The sequence below is a fragment of the Halichoerus grypus genome, chromosome 14 (genome assembly GCF_964656455.1).
Source record: "Halichoerus grypus chromosome 14, mHalGry1.hap1.1, whole genome shotgun sequence".
NCBI lineage: Eukaryota > Metazoa > Chordata > Mammalia > Carnivora > Phocidae > Halichoerus > Halichoerus grypus.
Genome location: NC_135725.1, coordinates 24,444,491 through 24,461,924, shown reverse-complemented (window position 1 = coordinate 24,461,924; position 17,434 = coordinate 24,444,491). Strand labels below are relative to the sequence as shown.

At 38.1% G+C, this 17,434-nt stretch overlaps 1 protein-coding gene and 1 long non-coding RNA gene across 5 annotated transcripts in view; one reads left to right on the top strand and one right to left on the bottom strand.

Annotated features, from left to right (window-relative positions):
• KIF27 (kinesin family member 27) overlaps positions 1-17,434 on the top strand; it is an 82,927-nt gene that overhangs the window by 44,425 nt on the left and 21,068 nt on the right. For all 4 annotated transcript variants that reach the window (XM_036090576.2, XM_078061279.1, XM_078061280.1 and 1 more), the window contains 3 exons: positions 2,960-3,157; positions 10,156-10,269; positions 14,060-14,236. In XM_036090576.2, the coding sequence (XP_035946469.1) occupies positions 2,960-3,157; positions 10,156-10,269; positions 14,060-14,236 (489 nt within the window). The remainder of the gene's footprint in view (positions 1-2,959; positions 3,158-10,155; positions 10,270-14,059; positions 14,237-17,434) is intronic.
• LOC118534608 (uncharacterized) overlaps positions 9,035-17,434 on the bottom strand; it is a 30,800-nt gene continuing 22,400 nt past the window's right edge. The window contains exons 3-5 of the long non-coding RNA XR_004916782.2: positions 11,997-12,074; positions 9,530-9,662; positions 9,035-9,115 (exon numbers count right to left, since the gene is read on the bottom strand). This is a non-coding gene — a long non-coding RNA (uncharacterized LOC118534608). The remainder of the gene's footprint in view (positions 9,116-9,529; positions 9,663-11,996; positions 12,075-17,434) is intronic.

Sequence of the window (17,434 nt, the reverse complement as noted above, 5' to 3'; positions counted from 1 at the left end):
GTTCATCAGGGATATTGCTCTAATTCTTTTTAGTGGGATCTCTGTCTGGTTTTGGGATCAAGGCAATGCTGGCCTCATAGAATGAGTTTGGAAATTTTCCTTCCATTTCTATTTTTTGGAACAGTTTTAGAAGAATAGGTATTATTTCTTCTTTAAATGTTTGGTAGAATTCCCCTGGGAAGCCATCCGGCCCTGGACTCTTGTTTGTTGGGAGATTTTTGATTCCTGATTCAAATTCCTTGCTGGTTATGGGTCTGTTCAAGTTTTCTATTTCTTCCTGTTTCAGTTTTGGTAGTTTATACGTTTCTAGGAATTTATTTCTTTCATATTGCCCAATTTGTTGACATATAAGTCTTAATAATATTCTCTTTTAATTGTTTATATTTCTGTGGTGTTGGTTGTGATCTCTCCTTCTTTCATTTGTGATTTTATTTATTTGGGTCCTTTCTCTTTTCTTCTTGATAAGTCTGGCTAGGGGTTTATCAACTTTGTTAATTCTTTCAAAGAACCAGCTCCTAGTTTCGCTGATCTACTGTTTTTTTTTTTTTTTTAATTTCTATATCATTTATTTCTGCTCTAATCTTTATTATTTCCCTTCTTCTGCTGGTTTTAGGCTTTATTTGCTGTTCTTTTTCCAGTTCCTTAGGTGTAAGGTTAGGTTGTGTATTTGAGACTTTTCTTGCTTTGAGGAAGGCCTGAATTAGCAAAGGTTATTTTATATGTTCTATATTTCACACAGATACAATGATTGAATTAAAAGATTAAATGAAAGGTTATTAATAGGGTTTGAGAATTATCATGGTCTTTTGCTTTCTATGTTTCTTGTTGCATATCCTTTTCTGCGAAGGAGATTGATAAGGAAAGGAAAGAAGACACAGAACATAATTAAGCTCAAAAGAAACATCCACACAGCAGGGGACTGACACAGGATTCCCATGTAGTTTTAGAAATGTCTGTGCTTTTGACCTATTCAGGCACACCCAACGGGGATGGGGATGGTGGCGGGGCAGGGGAGGAGCATGGTAGTTACCAGTTAAGTGTCTACATACCAGATGTTTCATATGTGTTATTTAATCCTTTAGAGAGTATTTTTACTGTGTTTTACAAATGAGAAAACTAAGATTTAGAAAGGTTAAGTAACTCAGAGTCGCATAGTTGAGGTGACAATAACAGTTTTCAGTACTCTGACATCTCATGCCATTTTACAGTATTGAAATACTAATGTTTTTATTGGTATAATGAATTTTTTTTAAAGTTTTGAAAGCTTAAATTCTTTTATTTAAAAAATCTAAAATTTGTATTCTTTACATCTGCATATATACAGAGAGTTACATAATGCATTAGTACTTTACTGCTGCCAGTAACGTGCACTCTTGAGCATGTGTGGAATAAGTGCAAAAGACAATGGCAGCCTATCTCACTTTTAAATAAGATTATCAGTACTTCTACTGAGATTTTCAGTATTATGTGGAAAGACACTAAAATGCCAGTATTATCATTTTTGCTCCAGTATTGCAGTTACTATCAAAAGTAAGTGGCAAAGCTAGTGTCCAAATCTAGGAATGGGAAACTGCAGAGTCCTGTGGCCTCCAGGCTGGTGGTGCTCAGTCATTGTCTGCAGATTGTTCGTTATGCGTCTGTGACGAGAGAAAGGCACATGGGAGCACAGCTGCCTTCATCGGAAAGGTCCTGATGCAACAGTGTCAGCGGAACCCAGTAGGATGTCAGTGGTACAGGCTGACGACAATCTGCGGCCAGTACTGGTCCGGGGCCACACTCTAGTCTGCTCTAAGGGTCAGCGCCTCTGTGAATGCCTAGGTTAATGAAAACAAGATGTGTTTCTGCCAACAATTTATTGCCAAGATAAGGGAGATAATTGTAGTCTGCATAATTTACAAATGGCCACCTTTTTTATGTCACATAAGAGGTACTCAGTGCAATGCTAAAGCACATAGTACAGGTTTGTTTGTTTGTTTATTTATTTATTTATTCATTCATTCATTTATTTATTTATTTTTATTTATTTGACAGAGAAACACAGAGAGAGAGGGAACACAAGCAGGGAGAGTGGGAGAGGGAGAAGCAGGCTTCCTGCTGAGCAGGGAGCCCGATGCGGGGCTTGATCCCAGGACCCTGGGACCATGACCTGGGCCAAAGGCAGACGCTTAACGACTGAGCCACCCAGGCGCCCCATATAGTACAGGTTTAATATATGTTTGTTTGATCAGGATTAAATTGGAACCTGATATTTTCTATTAGTAGTATAAACTCTTTGCAAATGTTCACAAATTTTTTATGCTACTCATCGATAATTTTAGCAAGATGAGGAGAAGCTTTAAGATAATTAAAATGATAATGATAACGGTGGTCACTGTAAGGAAACTGGTATCAGTTCTGATCATCTTAACTTAGGGATTAATTATTTAGGCTATAGCTGGATGTAAAAGAGGAACACAGTGGACTACTTTGCAATCACATAGAACAAATTTCTGTGAAAAGATCTCTAAGATGAGTAAAAAAAAGTGAGTGAAAAATAGTCTCTTTAGAATATATATGAAGTTATTTGCATGCGTGTTAATTATTTCTGGAAGAATAATTAAGAAATTGGTAATTTGGTGTTAGGAAGCAGACAGTAGATTTGGGGTCTGAGATAAGTCTTATAAAATGGAAGTACAGTTTTGTATTTTATTTTTTATCATTTTTAAAAACACTCAGTAAAAAAGCAAAGATACTAGTTTTGTTCTGTTTGGCTGTTAGTATCAGGGAGTCTCATCATTCATGATATCTGGTGAAAATTATGATGGCCCAATTGTCAAAGTAGACCTGTAGAAAGCAATTATGAACCTGCCAAAAATCTAGGCAAAATGCCTACCTTTGCCATAGAATGAATAGTTTAAATTTAGTCGAGATTTGTTGGAGATGCAGTTTTTCATTTTGAAATATTCCATATGATCCACAGGTCTTACAGAAGAAGCAACAGAATAGTAAGAAATTGGCATCACTGTCAATCCAAAATGAGAAACGTGCTAATGAACTAGAGCAGAATGTAGATCACATGAAATATCAAAAAGTACAGCTGCAAAAAAGACTTCACGAAGAAAATGAAAAAAGGAAGCAACTGGATGCAGAGATCAAGCGGGATCAACAAAAAATCAAAGTAATACTGTCCTACTTTCCTGCTAAGCCTAATAGGAAATGTTAAATGGCTCAGGGCTGATGAAGCCAAGGTCTCGATTCACTTGGCTTCTGAGGTATCTCCCCTCGGCCTGTCCTCAGCTGCTGTCCTCATTCGCTTAAAGCTTTGTTCATCTACATAGTAAAACCTATTTATTGAATTCTGAGTACTGTCTTGAAGGCTTTGACTTCATGAAAGAAGGTACAGTGAAGACGGTTTCTCTAACTAGGACCTTAACTTTACCTGAGGCTGTCAAAAACATATAAAGCTGACTTTTGAAAAAATATCTAACATTTGATAGGATTTCCCATTTCCAAAGTGCTTCAACATGCGTGTGGCAGCATGGGAAAAAGCACAAGGTAAAATGGTACCATTTCGTTCATAATGAGCAGAAGGATGATGAGACCAATCTGGCCAGCAGCTGTGTAGAACAGATTGGTCTGGGGAAGAACTGATGCTGTCCACCTGGGCCCCGGGGCCAGGCTAGCGTGGGTTCAGATCCCAGCTTTCTCAGGTCCTGGCTGGCTCGTTGACTGAGAAAATCACTTACCCTCTCTGAGTCTGTTTATTCTCCTCGAAAATGGCCTTAATCACACTTACCTCACAGGGCTCTTTTGAAAAGAGGAGGGCGATAGCCATCACAAACACTTACCTGGCACTAGGTACCAGGCTCTTTTCTATTGAAATGTTAAGCTGAACCGAAAGCTTGAAACATAATTGGTTTCTAGATTTTTAACTTTGGAATATGGTCTATTCTTAGACCTTAAAAAAAAAAACAGAACATAGAATTTAGTGATGGAACAAAGGTTAAATACCATTTAAGCCAAGTTACTGATTCTTCTTTTTAACAGCTATATTGAGGTATTCTTGACATACCATACAATTCACTCACATAAAATATACAGTTCAGTGGGTTTGGGTATATTACATTATTTTTGTAAATTTTGGTAAAATAAACATAAAATGTTCCAGTTTAATCGAGTTTAACTGTACAGTTCCATGGCATTGATTACATTCACCGTGTTGTACAACTGAGACCACTAGCTATTTTCAAAACTTTTTCATCACTCTAAACAGACACTCTGTAACCATTAGGCAGTAATTTCCCGTTTCTCCCTCCCCTCCCCCCGCCACCAGCCCCTGGTAACTTCTGATCTACTTCTGTCTCTCTGAATTTGCCTATTCTAGCTATTTTATAAAAATGGAATCTTACAATATTTATCCTGTGTCTGGCTTATTTCACTTCCTTTAACATTTTCAAGGTTCATCCGTGTTGTAGCATGTATCAGAACTTCATTATTTTTTGTGGCCAAGTAATATTCCATTGGGTGTATATACCACATTTGGTCCATCCATTCATCTGTTGGTAGACACTCCAGTTGCTTCCACCTTTTGGCTACCATAAATAATACTGTGGTAAAAATTGGCCTACAGGTTAACTGTTCAAATCCTAGGAGTGGAATTGCTGGGTCATATAATTCTGTTTCATTTCTTCAGGAATTACCAACTGTTTTCAATAGAGAACAGCACCATTTTACATTCCCCCCAACAATGTATGAGGGTTTTAATTTCTCCATATTTTTGCCAACACACGTTATTTTCTCTTTCTTTTTTATTACAGTCATCCAAGTGTGTGTGAAGTGGTATCTCATGGTGGTTTTGATTTCCATTTCCCTAATGACTAATGATGTTGAGCATCTTTTCATGTGCTTATTGGCCATTTCAATATCTTCTGTGGAGAAATGTCTGTTCAAGTTCTTTGTCTACTTTTTAAATGGATTATCTTTTTATTGTTAAATCGTAGGAGTTCTTTATGTAATCTAGACATTAAACTCTCTCACATACATGACTTCCATATATTTTTCCCATTCTGTAGGTTGTCTTTAAACTTTTTTTTAGGGGAGTTATTATGAGCAGAATGAGAGGGAGAGAGAATCTTTTTTTTTTTTTTTAAAGATTTATTTATTTTAGAGAGAGAGAGTGAGCATGTGAGTGGGGGGAGGGGTAGAAGGGGAGGGATAGAGAAAATCTTCAAGCAGACTCCCCACTCAGCCTAGAGCCTGATGTGGGGCTCGATCTCACGACCCTGATATCATGACCTGAGCCAAAGCCATGAGTTGGACACTTAACCAACTGAGCCACCCAGGTGCCCCAAGAGAATCTTAAGCAGGCTCCACTCCCAGTGTGGAGCCCAACAGAGGGCTCGATTTCACAACCCTGAGATCATGATCTGAGCCAAAATCAAAAGTCAGATGCTTAATCGACTTAGTCACCCAGGCGTCCCTTTAAACTTTCTTGATAATATTCTTTGATGCAGCAAAATTTAAATTTTTATGATTTATCTATTTTTTCTTTTGTTGCCTGTGCTTTTGGTGTCTTTTAAAGATTCATTGTCAAATGTAAAGTCACAAAGATTTACCCCTTTGTTTTCTTCTGAGAGTTTTATGGTTTTAGCTCTTATATTTAGGTTGTTGATTGATTTTGAGTTAATTTTTGCCTATAGTGTGAGGTAGAGGTCCAACTTCATTCTTTTGCATGTGGAAATCTAGTTGTGCCAGTTCCATCTGTTAAAGACATTATTTTTTCCCCATTGAATGGACTTGGTACCCTTGTCAAAGATCAGTTGGCTGTAGCTTTATGGATTTATATCTAAACTCAGTTCTATTCCATTTGTCTGTATGTCTATCCTTATGCTAGCACCACATTGTTTTGCAGTTAGTTTTGAAATTGGAAATAAGTCCTTCAACTTTGTTGTTGTTCTTTTTGAAGATGGTTTTGGTTATTTGAGGTCCCTTGCAATTACATATGAATTAAAGGATCAGCCTTTCCATTTATGCAAAAAAGGCCATTGGAATTTTGATATGGATTGCACTGAATCTGTAGAGTTCTTAGGGTGTATTGACATCATGACAATATTGTCTTCCTACTCCTGAGCATGGGGTAACCTTTATTTAGGTCTTCTTTAATCTCTTTCAGCAATCTTTTCTAATTTTCGGTGCACAGTCTTTTTACCTCCTTGCTTAAATTTATTTCCAGATATTTTATTCTTTTAGATGTTATTGTAAACAGAATTATTTTCTTAATTTTCTTGAGCTACTCATTCTTAATAATGTAATAGTTATTATAGCAGTAGTTAACATTTATCTTCAGTCAGTACTATTCTAAGCGCTTATATGCTTTATCTCATTTAATTAATTTTTTTCTCCAGTATTTTCAACTTTTTCTTTTCTCCTAGATTTTCTTTAACATCTTCGATTTTTCCCATCTTAAAATTATCCTCTTTAAACTTAATACTTTTCTCTTTTTCTCTTCTCCCCTTTATAACCAAACTTGTTCGTTATAAAGTTGACTGCATCTGTTTCTGTTTCCTGTGCTTCCATTCATTCTCTCATCCTCTCCAGTCTGGCATCTGGCTCCTGGTTTTACCGTCCACTTCAACGCTCTGGAGAAATTCACTAGTGCTCTCTCTGTCACTAAAGTCCTTAAAACCTCAGCTGCATCCAACATAGTTCACCACTCCCTCCATCTTGAAATATTTTCCCCTTGCCCTTTGTTTTTTCTCTGATTGCTTGTTCTCTGTCTTTGCTAACTCATCCTACACCATCAGTCCTTCACATATGAGAATTCCTCAAAGCTCTAGCTTTATGCCTCTTCTGTACTGTCTTAGATACTTCATCTTTTTCCATGGCTACAGTTAAACTCTGACAACTTCCAAATTTAATCCTTAATCCCAGATTTGCCTTCGAGCTCTGGATTCCTGTATCCAACCACTGACATCTTCATGCAGTTGTCTTATAGATGAATTCATGATCTTCCTTACTTCTCTCCCCACAATTCCCTCTCCCTACTCCCTTAGGAGAGAATATATAGTTTTCCATGAGCTTTTCCAGACCTTTCAATCCATTCGGATAGGTAAACTAGCAGTCATCCTCGACTCTGTCTTCTTCCTTATTACCCATGAACCACTAAGTCCTATAGATGATATCTTCTGAATATCTTGGATCTGTTCATTTCTCCTTACTACTGCCAACAACCTAGTCTCCTTGTTATGGTCCTTCCTCCAATGTGAGGATTAGGCCTGCCTCTCAGTCATGTGATCTTTGGGTCTCAGCTTCTCATCTCATAGACCATGGTTTAAACCAACAAAACATGGCACTCTCTAAATCTCCAAACAAGAGTTTTTTTCTTTTCCCTAAACAGTGCATAATGCATAGTGTGCTGAAATGCAAATCTGCCTGTAACTTAAAACTTTTTACATTTTTATCTAGGGCAGTTTTGCTTCTTTTAGCCATATCTCTCATTCTAGGGAAACGACCCTATTTAAAGGGAGAACGAGTATCCAGAAAAAGGAACAGTCTGCCCCAAAGATATATTGAAGTTTCCACTACTTCACGCAAAAATAGAAAACCTGCTCACAGTCCTCTGTTTGGAGCTAACTTTCTAACATTCCTGTTTGTCCATTCTCCATTTGACTAAACCATTTCCAGAGAATACTAGGATTTCTGCATAGGTTCTCCTTAGAGCAGCAGTTCTTAACTGAAGTCTGTGGATAAGCTATAAAGAAAAGGTACGGGAACCCAAAATTGTGGGCCATCGTGTGATCTTGAGCTTTTTACTTCTCTAAATACCAGTTTCCCCATCTACAAAATGGGAGTTTTTAATAGTCTCAGTCTCATAAGATTATTGTGAGGATTAAATGGGATAATTAAATAGATGTGAAAAGCCTAGCGTCATAACCAGTGAACAGTTACTTTAATATTATAACAGGGATTATATTACAAGTAAAGGCGATAATGTCTGGAGCAACATGTAGCAGAGAGGGTGAGACCTACTGCGGTTACTTTTAAAGCATTTGTGGAGGGAGAGGAATAGCAGAGAGTCTGCTCCCAGTAGCTATAAGGTGTCTTTATTTCTGCATCTTGTAGTTGCTGTGACTGTGAGAGGGGCTAAGTTATAACTACGGACCAGAGCCTGGGCAGCATGAAAGAACTGATGGGTCAATATAATGGGGTCAAATTCACTTGTAATACAATGCAGGTGAGCAGAGAAAATGTCTTTATTTAGTCTATAGCAGACCTATGTTCTTTATGACACCACCACCCCTCTTGCCCTGTCCAGCCCATATCATGATAATTGCTGGAAATACAGGAACTAACCATATGCTCAATCTGTTCAGACCTTGTCCTGGTAATTTCACCATTTTCTTTAAGTAATTCCCGGCTCTCTTGAATAAGAATATTCAGTTTCTTTGCCTCTTCCATCTTCCACCCTGTGCTTCTCTCCCTAAGGTTGAGTCCAGTGTATGTCATGGTTGGGTATATAGCTTTTACTACATTGTATGGTGTTATAGGGAAAGGGACCTCCTGAATTTCAGTTGGTCTTTTGGGTGTGACTACTGTCCTTTGTCTACCTTTCTTTGTTGGGCCCTGATGATGAAGCCCAGAGTTGGTATACTGTAGTCCGGTCTCACTTTCAGTTTAGAGCACGGAGGTGCTTTGGTTTCATCTCGTCTCCCAGTGGCATTATAAATCCTCATGGAGGCTACTAGGTCTTCTATCTAGCTTGCTAGCCCAGTGGCCTGTCCTCATCTTCAGTTTTGGGGTCAATGCCCCAGGATAACAGACTCCCATTGGCTGTCAGGATCCATGTCACTTGAGGCCAAGGAGTCTGTAATTAATTGATTGTACTTCCCTGCTCTGTCAGTGAGGCCAGGCAGTCCCATATGGGTGTGGGACCTCTGCACTTCAGTCTGCTTTCTGTCCCTCTGTCCTCAGTGATACCTTATCACCCCATTTCGGGGCCCAAACTCACAAGGCCAGATCTCAGGAAAATTGGGACCCACATCTTTCTTACCATCTCTTTCTCCTTTCTGCCCTTCCCACGGCTGGAAAATGGTAGAGTTTCCTTCTGTTTTCTTTATATCGGTACTTCTGAAATTACCTGTGGAGAAGGTGCAGTTTTCAATCTTGTTATTAGTTCATCACAGCCCAATACTTTTGTAAAACATGAACTAGTCGTAAAGTGAAATAATAAAATATATAATAAAAGGCCAGGGGCGCCTGGGTGCCTCAGTCGTTAAGCGTCTGCCTTCGGCTCAGGTCATGATCCCGGGGTCCTGGGATCAAGCCCCGCATCGGGCTCCCTGCTCGGCGGGAAGCCTGCTTCTCCCTCTCCCACTCCCCCTGCTTGTGTTCCCTCTCTCACTGTGTCTCTTTCTGTTAAATAAATAAATAAAATCCTTAAAAAAAAAAAGTCCATCTTTTCATTATTATAACTATTAATATTCAACAGACATAAAATTATTCTGTCCAATTGTTTTAAAGGTTTCTAAACACTTTCAATTTCTATACTTACCCATCACGGACCAGTAAGAGACAGTAATGTGGACCAGCCCACTTTGGTTCATGGCCTCCTTCCTTAGTCCTGCTAAGCATTGGTGGTAGACAGCAGCGTCTTCTCTGAACCCCTAGGAGAGCACCTGGGGCCTCTTAAGATGTGGATGGAAACGGAAGGAATTTAGAAGATACTCTTCATAGGACCACGATCTATCTTGAAAGGCTATTCTCATGCAGCAAAATCCTATTTCTGAATGCCAGAAACGGAATAATACTTTTCATATTTCTACTGTCATAAATTCTAATATCCCCATGGCAGATGGGTGCCTTGGGTAGCCCGACTAAAGGTCATGAGCTCAGAAAGGCAGACTAGAAAAGCACATTTGTAATTTTCAGACTCTTATCCCTGTTATGCTGATTTGTAACACTGGCAAACCATGGGGGAAAAAAACCCCTAGTTTTGTTAATAAACCCTGATTTTTGCTTCAGTGAGGGGCTGACATTATTTTTTTGTCAAATAGCCCCAGCCTTCATCTACTTATTTTCTTTCCTTTTGCAAAAATATTTAAGAAAATATTAAATAAATATTTAATGATGGCCAGGTAGTAAAAGCAATAAGGTGTTTTCAATTTCTGTTCTCTGCAGGAACTAAAGTTAAAAACAGAACAGGAAGAAGCTCTGAAACTGAGAGCTGAGGACCTCGATGCATTTAAGATGAAAAAGAGAAAAGATTCGTTTGGAAGAACAGACCAGCTCCAGGTTTGTCTGTTCTATTCAGTGTTTCCTGCTTTCTCTTTGCTCTGATGATGGTCTAAATAGAGGTAAAAAGTGGTGGACTCTGAATAAAATCTGCAAACACTAGACTTTGCCACTTGAGTACAAATTTTCTAGTATTTCTCCCGAAACGTTTCTCTCATTAAAAAATTACTCTCTCCTCCAGAAATGTGCTGTGTTCTTATTTCAGTAGAAATGGATTTATTTGAATGTTGTAGAATGTAAACATGAAATCCGTTTTCACTAGATTGTTTCCATGGGACTAAACCAGTCTTTAAAGTCTGTGCTGCTTGGTAATATGGTAATATGGGAATAAAGGCTGGCTTATTCCCATGGAAACAATATATGTCTAAGAATCAGAGCCCCTGCCCCCCCATTCCTACATAACCAAATTATATATGCACCATATAAGATGAATTAAAAAGTTATTGTATTAGTGCCACATTTAAAAAAATGAAATCCAGGGGCACCTGGGTGGCTCAGTCAGTTAAACATCTGACTCATTTCAGCTCAGGTCATGATCTCAGGGTCGTGAGATTGAGCCCCATGTCGGGCTCTGTGCTGAGTGTGGGGCCTACTTGGGATTCGTTCTCTCTCCCCCCCGCCCCGTCCCTCCCCTGCTCTCTCTCTCTTTCTCTAAAAAAAAAAAGAAAGAAAGAAAGAAAACCATAAATTAATCTCTTCAAAGAAACAACCTCTTAGTTTCATGTAAATTCAAAATGGCCATTCTAAAAATCTTACTGAAAGAAAAACAAGCACTGAAAACTATAATTACACTCAAAAGCTAATACATGACCTTAATTCTGAAAAATTTATTTGCTCTTTCTTAAATTTTATGTATCTTAACAGTAAAATTTAGTACATGAATGTATTCCCAGTTATTTATTTAGTTATTTATTTATTATTTTTTATTTATTTACCTGAGAGGGAGAGTGAGCACCAGAGGAAGGAGAGCACAGGGAGAGGGAGAAGCAGGCTCCCCACTGATGTAGGAGCCCGATGGGGGGCATGATCCCAGGACCCTAGGATCATGATCTGAGCCAAAGGCAGACAAGATGCTCAACCGACTGAGCCACTCAGGCACCCCTCCAGTTATTTATTTTACTAGTGTGTTTTAGACATTGGTTAAAGTGCTGTCACTCTGACATTCTGTGCTGCTTGGTAATAATATTTCTGGGCAGAAAGGGTATGCTGGGGAGTAGGAGAGGTAGGAATGCAAAGAATAGTGAGACCTGTTTTTCAAAATGTTAAGGATCTAAATTTTAAATGAATATGATAACAAAAAGATTCCCACAGCTTGCACTATGTTGGGTTAAACATATTAATAAAACAAAAACAGAACTTCATGTTTTTCAATACTGCAAAACAAAAACCCGCTTTCCAGAATTTGACTCTAAATAAGAACAAAATTATAAGGTAATCCATATGAATATCCAAAGAGCTTAGAATAGGACATTGATTTGTCATGAAGCTCCTTTATAAGAAAGCATTTAAAATTGGAACTGTGTGATAGGAACCTTTGCTATTAAAAGAGAAAAAACAAATCAAGAAATTTTCAGAAAACTTACTAAGATACAGTGAATTATACAAATCATAACCTTTATTATGTCAAATGCAGAAAAATCTACTCATTTATTAGTTTCCCTAAAAAACTTGTATTATGTGTACTCCTACCGTAGCATTCTTCAAAGCACTACTAAAATATTACTTACTCTGTGAGGCCAGCACTGACATTTCTTCCATTTCTCAGACAGAGCCAATCTCTCCCTCCATTTTTGCTGACACAGTACCTAGGAGTTAGGTGTATATAGCATTTATTATCAATAACCATAGTTTTTCGGGTTTCCCTCCTATTGGAACGGACCTTACAAAAGATCTGTTACTCATCTTTCAAACCCCACTCACAGTCAAGGAGTGTTTGTAGAGTGTTTCAGCTAATTGGTAGACTTCATAGGGTCTCATATATGGAGTTTCTAAGGTAGAGTTGGATATAACAAAACTAAAGTATTTCTGTAGTTGTTCTGGGATATCTTCCTGTTCCTTTGATTGTAGAGCTACTATTTTAGGCTTCAGTATTATTTGGATGTGATAGTGCTTATAGGACCATGCTATGTAGGTCTGGATGGAGGACTGCATAGCTCTGGATCTTCTTTGGTTTGGCCATTTTGCTCTCTTTTTCTCATGTGTATTCACTATCTCATTTTTTTTTTTAACCATTTTTTTTTTTTAAGATTTTATGTATTTATTTGAGAGGAAGAGTAAGAGAGAGAGAGAGGGAGAGAGCGAGCAGGGTGGGGGAGAGGAGCAGAGGGAGAGGCAGAAGCAGACTCCCTGCTGAGCAGGGAGCCCGATGTGGGGCTCCATCCCTGGACTCTGGGATCATGACCTGAGCCAAAAGCAGACGCTCAACCGACTATATCTCATTGTTTTAATATAGATTTCTAGGCACCATTTTTATCAAGCTGGAGAAGAACTGGGAAATAGTACTGTATTGATTTGTTTTCCTATTACTTGTTGGTTAGCTGGCGTTGCTTCGTTACTATGTCCACAGCGCAGATGGGCGCTTGGTAGAGCTCATCTTGGACAGTCATATTCCATTCATATTTTTGTTTTCTTTGTTTCTGGGTGTCCTCAATTCAAGAGAATACTAAGATGCTTCTTTTGGAAATCTTTCCAGCTCCGTTTATTTTATAATTACTTGATGTTGACAGGCTACAGTGAGAGTGCATTCCCATGCTCCATCATATGTGCCATCCACTGTATGGATTCATTTATTCACTTTGTTGATTAATTGATAGAATCAGGCATTCATTCAGTTAGTCATCTGACATTTTATTGAAGGCCGGTCACAGGCTAGGAAGTATACCAGGCACTGGGGATAGAGAGGAAGAAGAGACAGTCTCTGCAGTCCATCAAGGGCTCAAGAAGTGGAGGCAGACTGTAGGGCAGCCAGCAGTCTAAGTGCTGTGATGAAGGTACGCTCCTCTATGTCAGAGAAGATCCCAGCATGTTCTCAGAACTAACTCTTAATATATACGTGGAAAATTGTCAGCTCTTTCTTTGTCAGTCTAGAAAATCCCAGACTCCAACATATTTGGGGAAGACATCTTAATTCCTTATAAAACACAGCAAGATGTTAACTGGAGCCACTTCTTGGTGGGTTTAGACAGGAACATTGTTTTATTATTTTCACTGAAAGTTTTTAAAAGTTCACTTAAGGGCGCCTGGGTGGCTCAGTCGGTTAAGCATCTGCCTTCAGCTCAGGTCATGATCCCAGGGTCCTGGGATCGAGTCCCACGTCGGGCTCCCTGCTCAGCGGGGGGTCTGCTTCTCCCTCTGACCCTCTTCCCTCTCGTGCTCTCTGTCTCTCATTCTCTCTCTCTCAAATAAATAAATAAAATCTTAAAAAATAAATAAATAAATAAATAAATAAAAATAAAAGTTCACTTAAGGGCACCTGGGTGGCTCAGTCGGTTAAGCATCTGCCTTCAGCTCAGGTCATGATCCCAGGGTCCTGGGATCGAGTCCCACATCAGGCTCCCCGCTCTGCAGGAAGTCTGCTTCTCCCTCTGCCTGCCACTCCCCCTGCTTGTGCTCTCTCTCTCTCTGCCAAATAAATAAAATCTTAAAAAAAAAAAAGTTCCCTTAAGGTGTTCCAGAGAGTTTAAAAATGTTCATTTAGGGTGTGTTAGCCAATCAGAAGTTCTATTACCATATATGTCTTATGGCAGAAGAAAAACAAATGATGTAACATTTCTTTGGAATTTTAATGTAGAAATTGGATGAGCAAAAGAAATGGTTAGATGAAGAAGTCGAGAAAGTCCTGAACCAACGCCAAGAATTGGAGGAGCTGGAAGAAGACTTAAAGAAGCGAGAGGCCATAGTTTGTAAGAAGGAGGCCCTGTTACAGGAGAAGAGCCACCTAGAAAATAAGAAGTTGAGATCAAGTCAGGTATTCTCTTTGTTATGCTCTTTGATCGTGGTTGTAAGCCAATGAATGAGGATTTTTTTCCCTAAGAAGTAAATCAGACCACTGTGAACTTCAAAACCCAAAGAAAAACTCTTCCGGTTTTCAGTGTATTTTGCATGTTAGTGCTTATTTAATGACCACCACTAAAATCTATCGCAATTTTGACATCAAATGTTCAATGTTCTGCCAAGTATGATTTATTATTAACTTTTTTTGGCATTTAAAAAATTATGGTAAAATATATGTAACATAAAACTTGCCATTTTGACCATTTTTAAGTGTATGATTCAGTGGCCTTAATCACATGCACAGTATTACACAACCATCATCCTATTTCCAAACCGTTTTATTACCCCAGACAGAAAGTCTGTAACCATGAAGCCGTAACTCTTCATTTCCTCTGGCAACCTCTATTATAACATAGGTGGATATTTAAGAAATAAATTGTACTGTTTGATGCTGTATAGAGAACACTGGTAATTTGGAAAAATAGACTTAAAAATGATCTACTACTACCCAAAGTTAGGGTTTGCAGGGTATCTTTAGAAGAAAGATTTTATGTAATGAAGATTTGTTCATTTTTCAAATTATAATGACATGGGGACCTTTACAAGAACTTTTGCTGGAGAACTCAGGTTTTGTGAGCCAAAAAAAAAGTGATTTTATGAAGGAGTTTGCCTCAATTTCAAGTTCTGAAAAAGGAATGATTGTGGTGGGAGTAGAAGAACCAGGAGATAGCTTTTTTGGATGTAGCTATAGATATTTTCAACAATAGCACCAACAGCATCTGAAAATGAAGCTGGCTTGCCCCACACTTGAAGAGGACTTTTTACCCAGCAAGCCAAGGACACACTGAGTAATGGAACAGAGAGGATCAGTGACCTGCCTCCTTATTAGACCTGCCTTTCAGCCAGTGTCTAGACCAGTAGGATCTGAGATGATGGTGGTGTGTTCTTACCCTCTCCTCCTGAGTATAGCAGGTAGGCAAGCATGGAGACCTGTACTTACCTCTGCCCTGTCCTCCATTCCCCAGTCGTGTTGAATAGCTATTAGCACCAGGCTGTGGGACACAGGGGTAGGTGCAGCCCCTCCAACCAGCCTAGTTGCTGGCTGTCAGGGTCAAGTTTTAAAAGCTATCCCTCAGAACACATCAATAACAGCAAAGGAGATGAACAAATTAAAATATCAAGTGAGTAAATAGAATAAAATAAACTGGGACCTTTATTATATGTTGTGTATCACAAAAGAAAAAAAAAAAGAAAAAGGAATAAGGAGGAAAATCTGTTTCCTGAAATAAGTTTACTTCATGATCCAGGCAAAAAAAAAAGAAGGAAGTTTTCCACTTTCAACACAATGTAAAATTTAGGAGCAAGAACATACTGAGATAAGGAGAGAGTACAAATAAATAAAACCCCCAGTAGAGCAAAGCAAAATGGATTCTTTGAAGATCGTTTTAATGAAACAGAAGAGAAACTTGAGACTGTTACATTGCTGGGTTCTTTTCTGAACAAAGTATAAATAGATTACATCTTTTTTCAGTGTTTAAGAAATATACAAGGTTCGATCCTATGCATTTCAGACAAGGAACGTGATATTAAAAAAAACTATTTTCATACCATATACAATTTCAACTCAAAATAAGTCAAAGACCTAAATATAGAAATAAAACTATAAAACTCTTAAAAGAAAACAAAGGTGTAAATCTTTGTGACCTTGGGTTAAGCAATGGTTTCTTTGATATTACCCCTGAAGCACAAGCAACAAAAAAATATTAGATAAATTGGTCTTAATCATAATTAAAAACATTTGTTATGCAAAGGCCCATCAAAAAAGTGGGTGTTGAACCCACAGAATGGGGGAAAAATATTTGCAAATCATATACCTGATAAAGGACTAGTATCTAGAATATATAAAGAAGTCTTAACTCAATAATAAAAAGACAACTCAATTAAAAAATAGACAAAGAATCTATGGAACACTAAATCTAAAACTAATGATGTAATGTATGGGGATTAACATAACAATAAAAAAATTAAAAAAAAAATAGACAAAGAATCTAATAGACATTTCTCAAAGAAGATATACAAATGGCCAAGAAACATGAAATGATGCTCAACATCACTAGCCAGCAGGGAAATGCAAATCAAAACATAGATGAGCTCCTACTTTACACTTACTAAGATGTGGTCAGAAAAATAGGTAAGAAGTATTGGTGATGATATGAAGGAATTGGAATTTTCATACACTACTTGTGGGATTGTAAAGTGGTGCAGTTGCCTTGGATAACTATCTTGCAGGTCCTCGAAAGGTTAAACAGAGTTACTGCATCACTCAGCAATGCCACTCGTAGGACACATCCAGGAGACTCAAATGTCCATCAGCTGATAAACGGATAAACAGAAAGTGGTATATCCATACTGTGGAATATTACTCAGCAATAGAAAGGAATGAAGTTCTGATCCATGCTACCACATGGATAAACCCCAAAACATTGTGTTAAGGGAAAGAAGCCAGCCACGAAAGAACATGTATTGTATGGCTCCATTTATATCAATTTGCAGATGAGGCAATTCCAGAGACAGAAAGTAGAATAGTGGTTACTTAAGGCTGGGTTGGGGATTGGGGAAGAAAGGAATGACTGTGAATGGGCATGGGGTTTCATTTTTGGGGGCAATGAAAACATTCTAAAACTGATTGTGGTGATGGTTGCACAACTCTGTGACTATACTAAAAACCACTTTAAATAGGTGACTTAAGGGCTCCTGGCTGGCTCCGTTGGTGGAGTATATGACTCTTGATCTTGGGGTTGTGAGCTTGAGCCCCACACTGGGTGTAGAGATTACTTAAAAAATAAAATCTTGATCAATCAATAAAATAAATAGGTGAACTGTATGGTATGTGAATTATCTCTCAATAAAGCTATTACTCAAAAAAAGCTATATATCCATAAAGGGAAAAAAAAAAAGATAAGACAACAGAAGACAAAAGATTACCAGGAAGTGTAAAATGGAAAGCAATAGATAAGTAGTTACTCACGTAGCAGAAGAGGCTGAAATCCAAGCGCCTTGAGAGGGACATGAATGAGAGCCATGGCTGTAGTATTAGCCTTTTTTTTTTTTTAATGTAATAACAGCTTTATAAGATAGAATTCACATAGATAAAGTAAAAAAAAAGACTCAG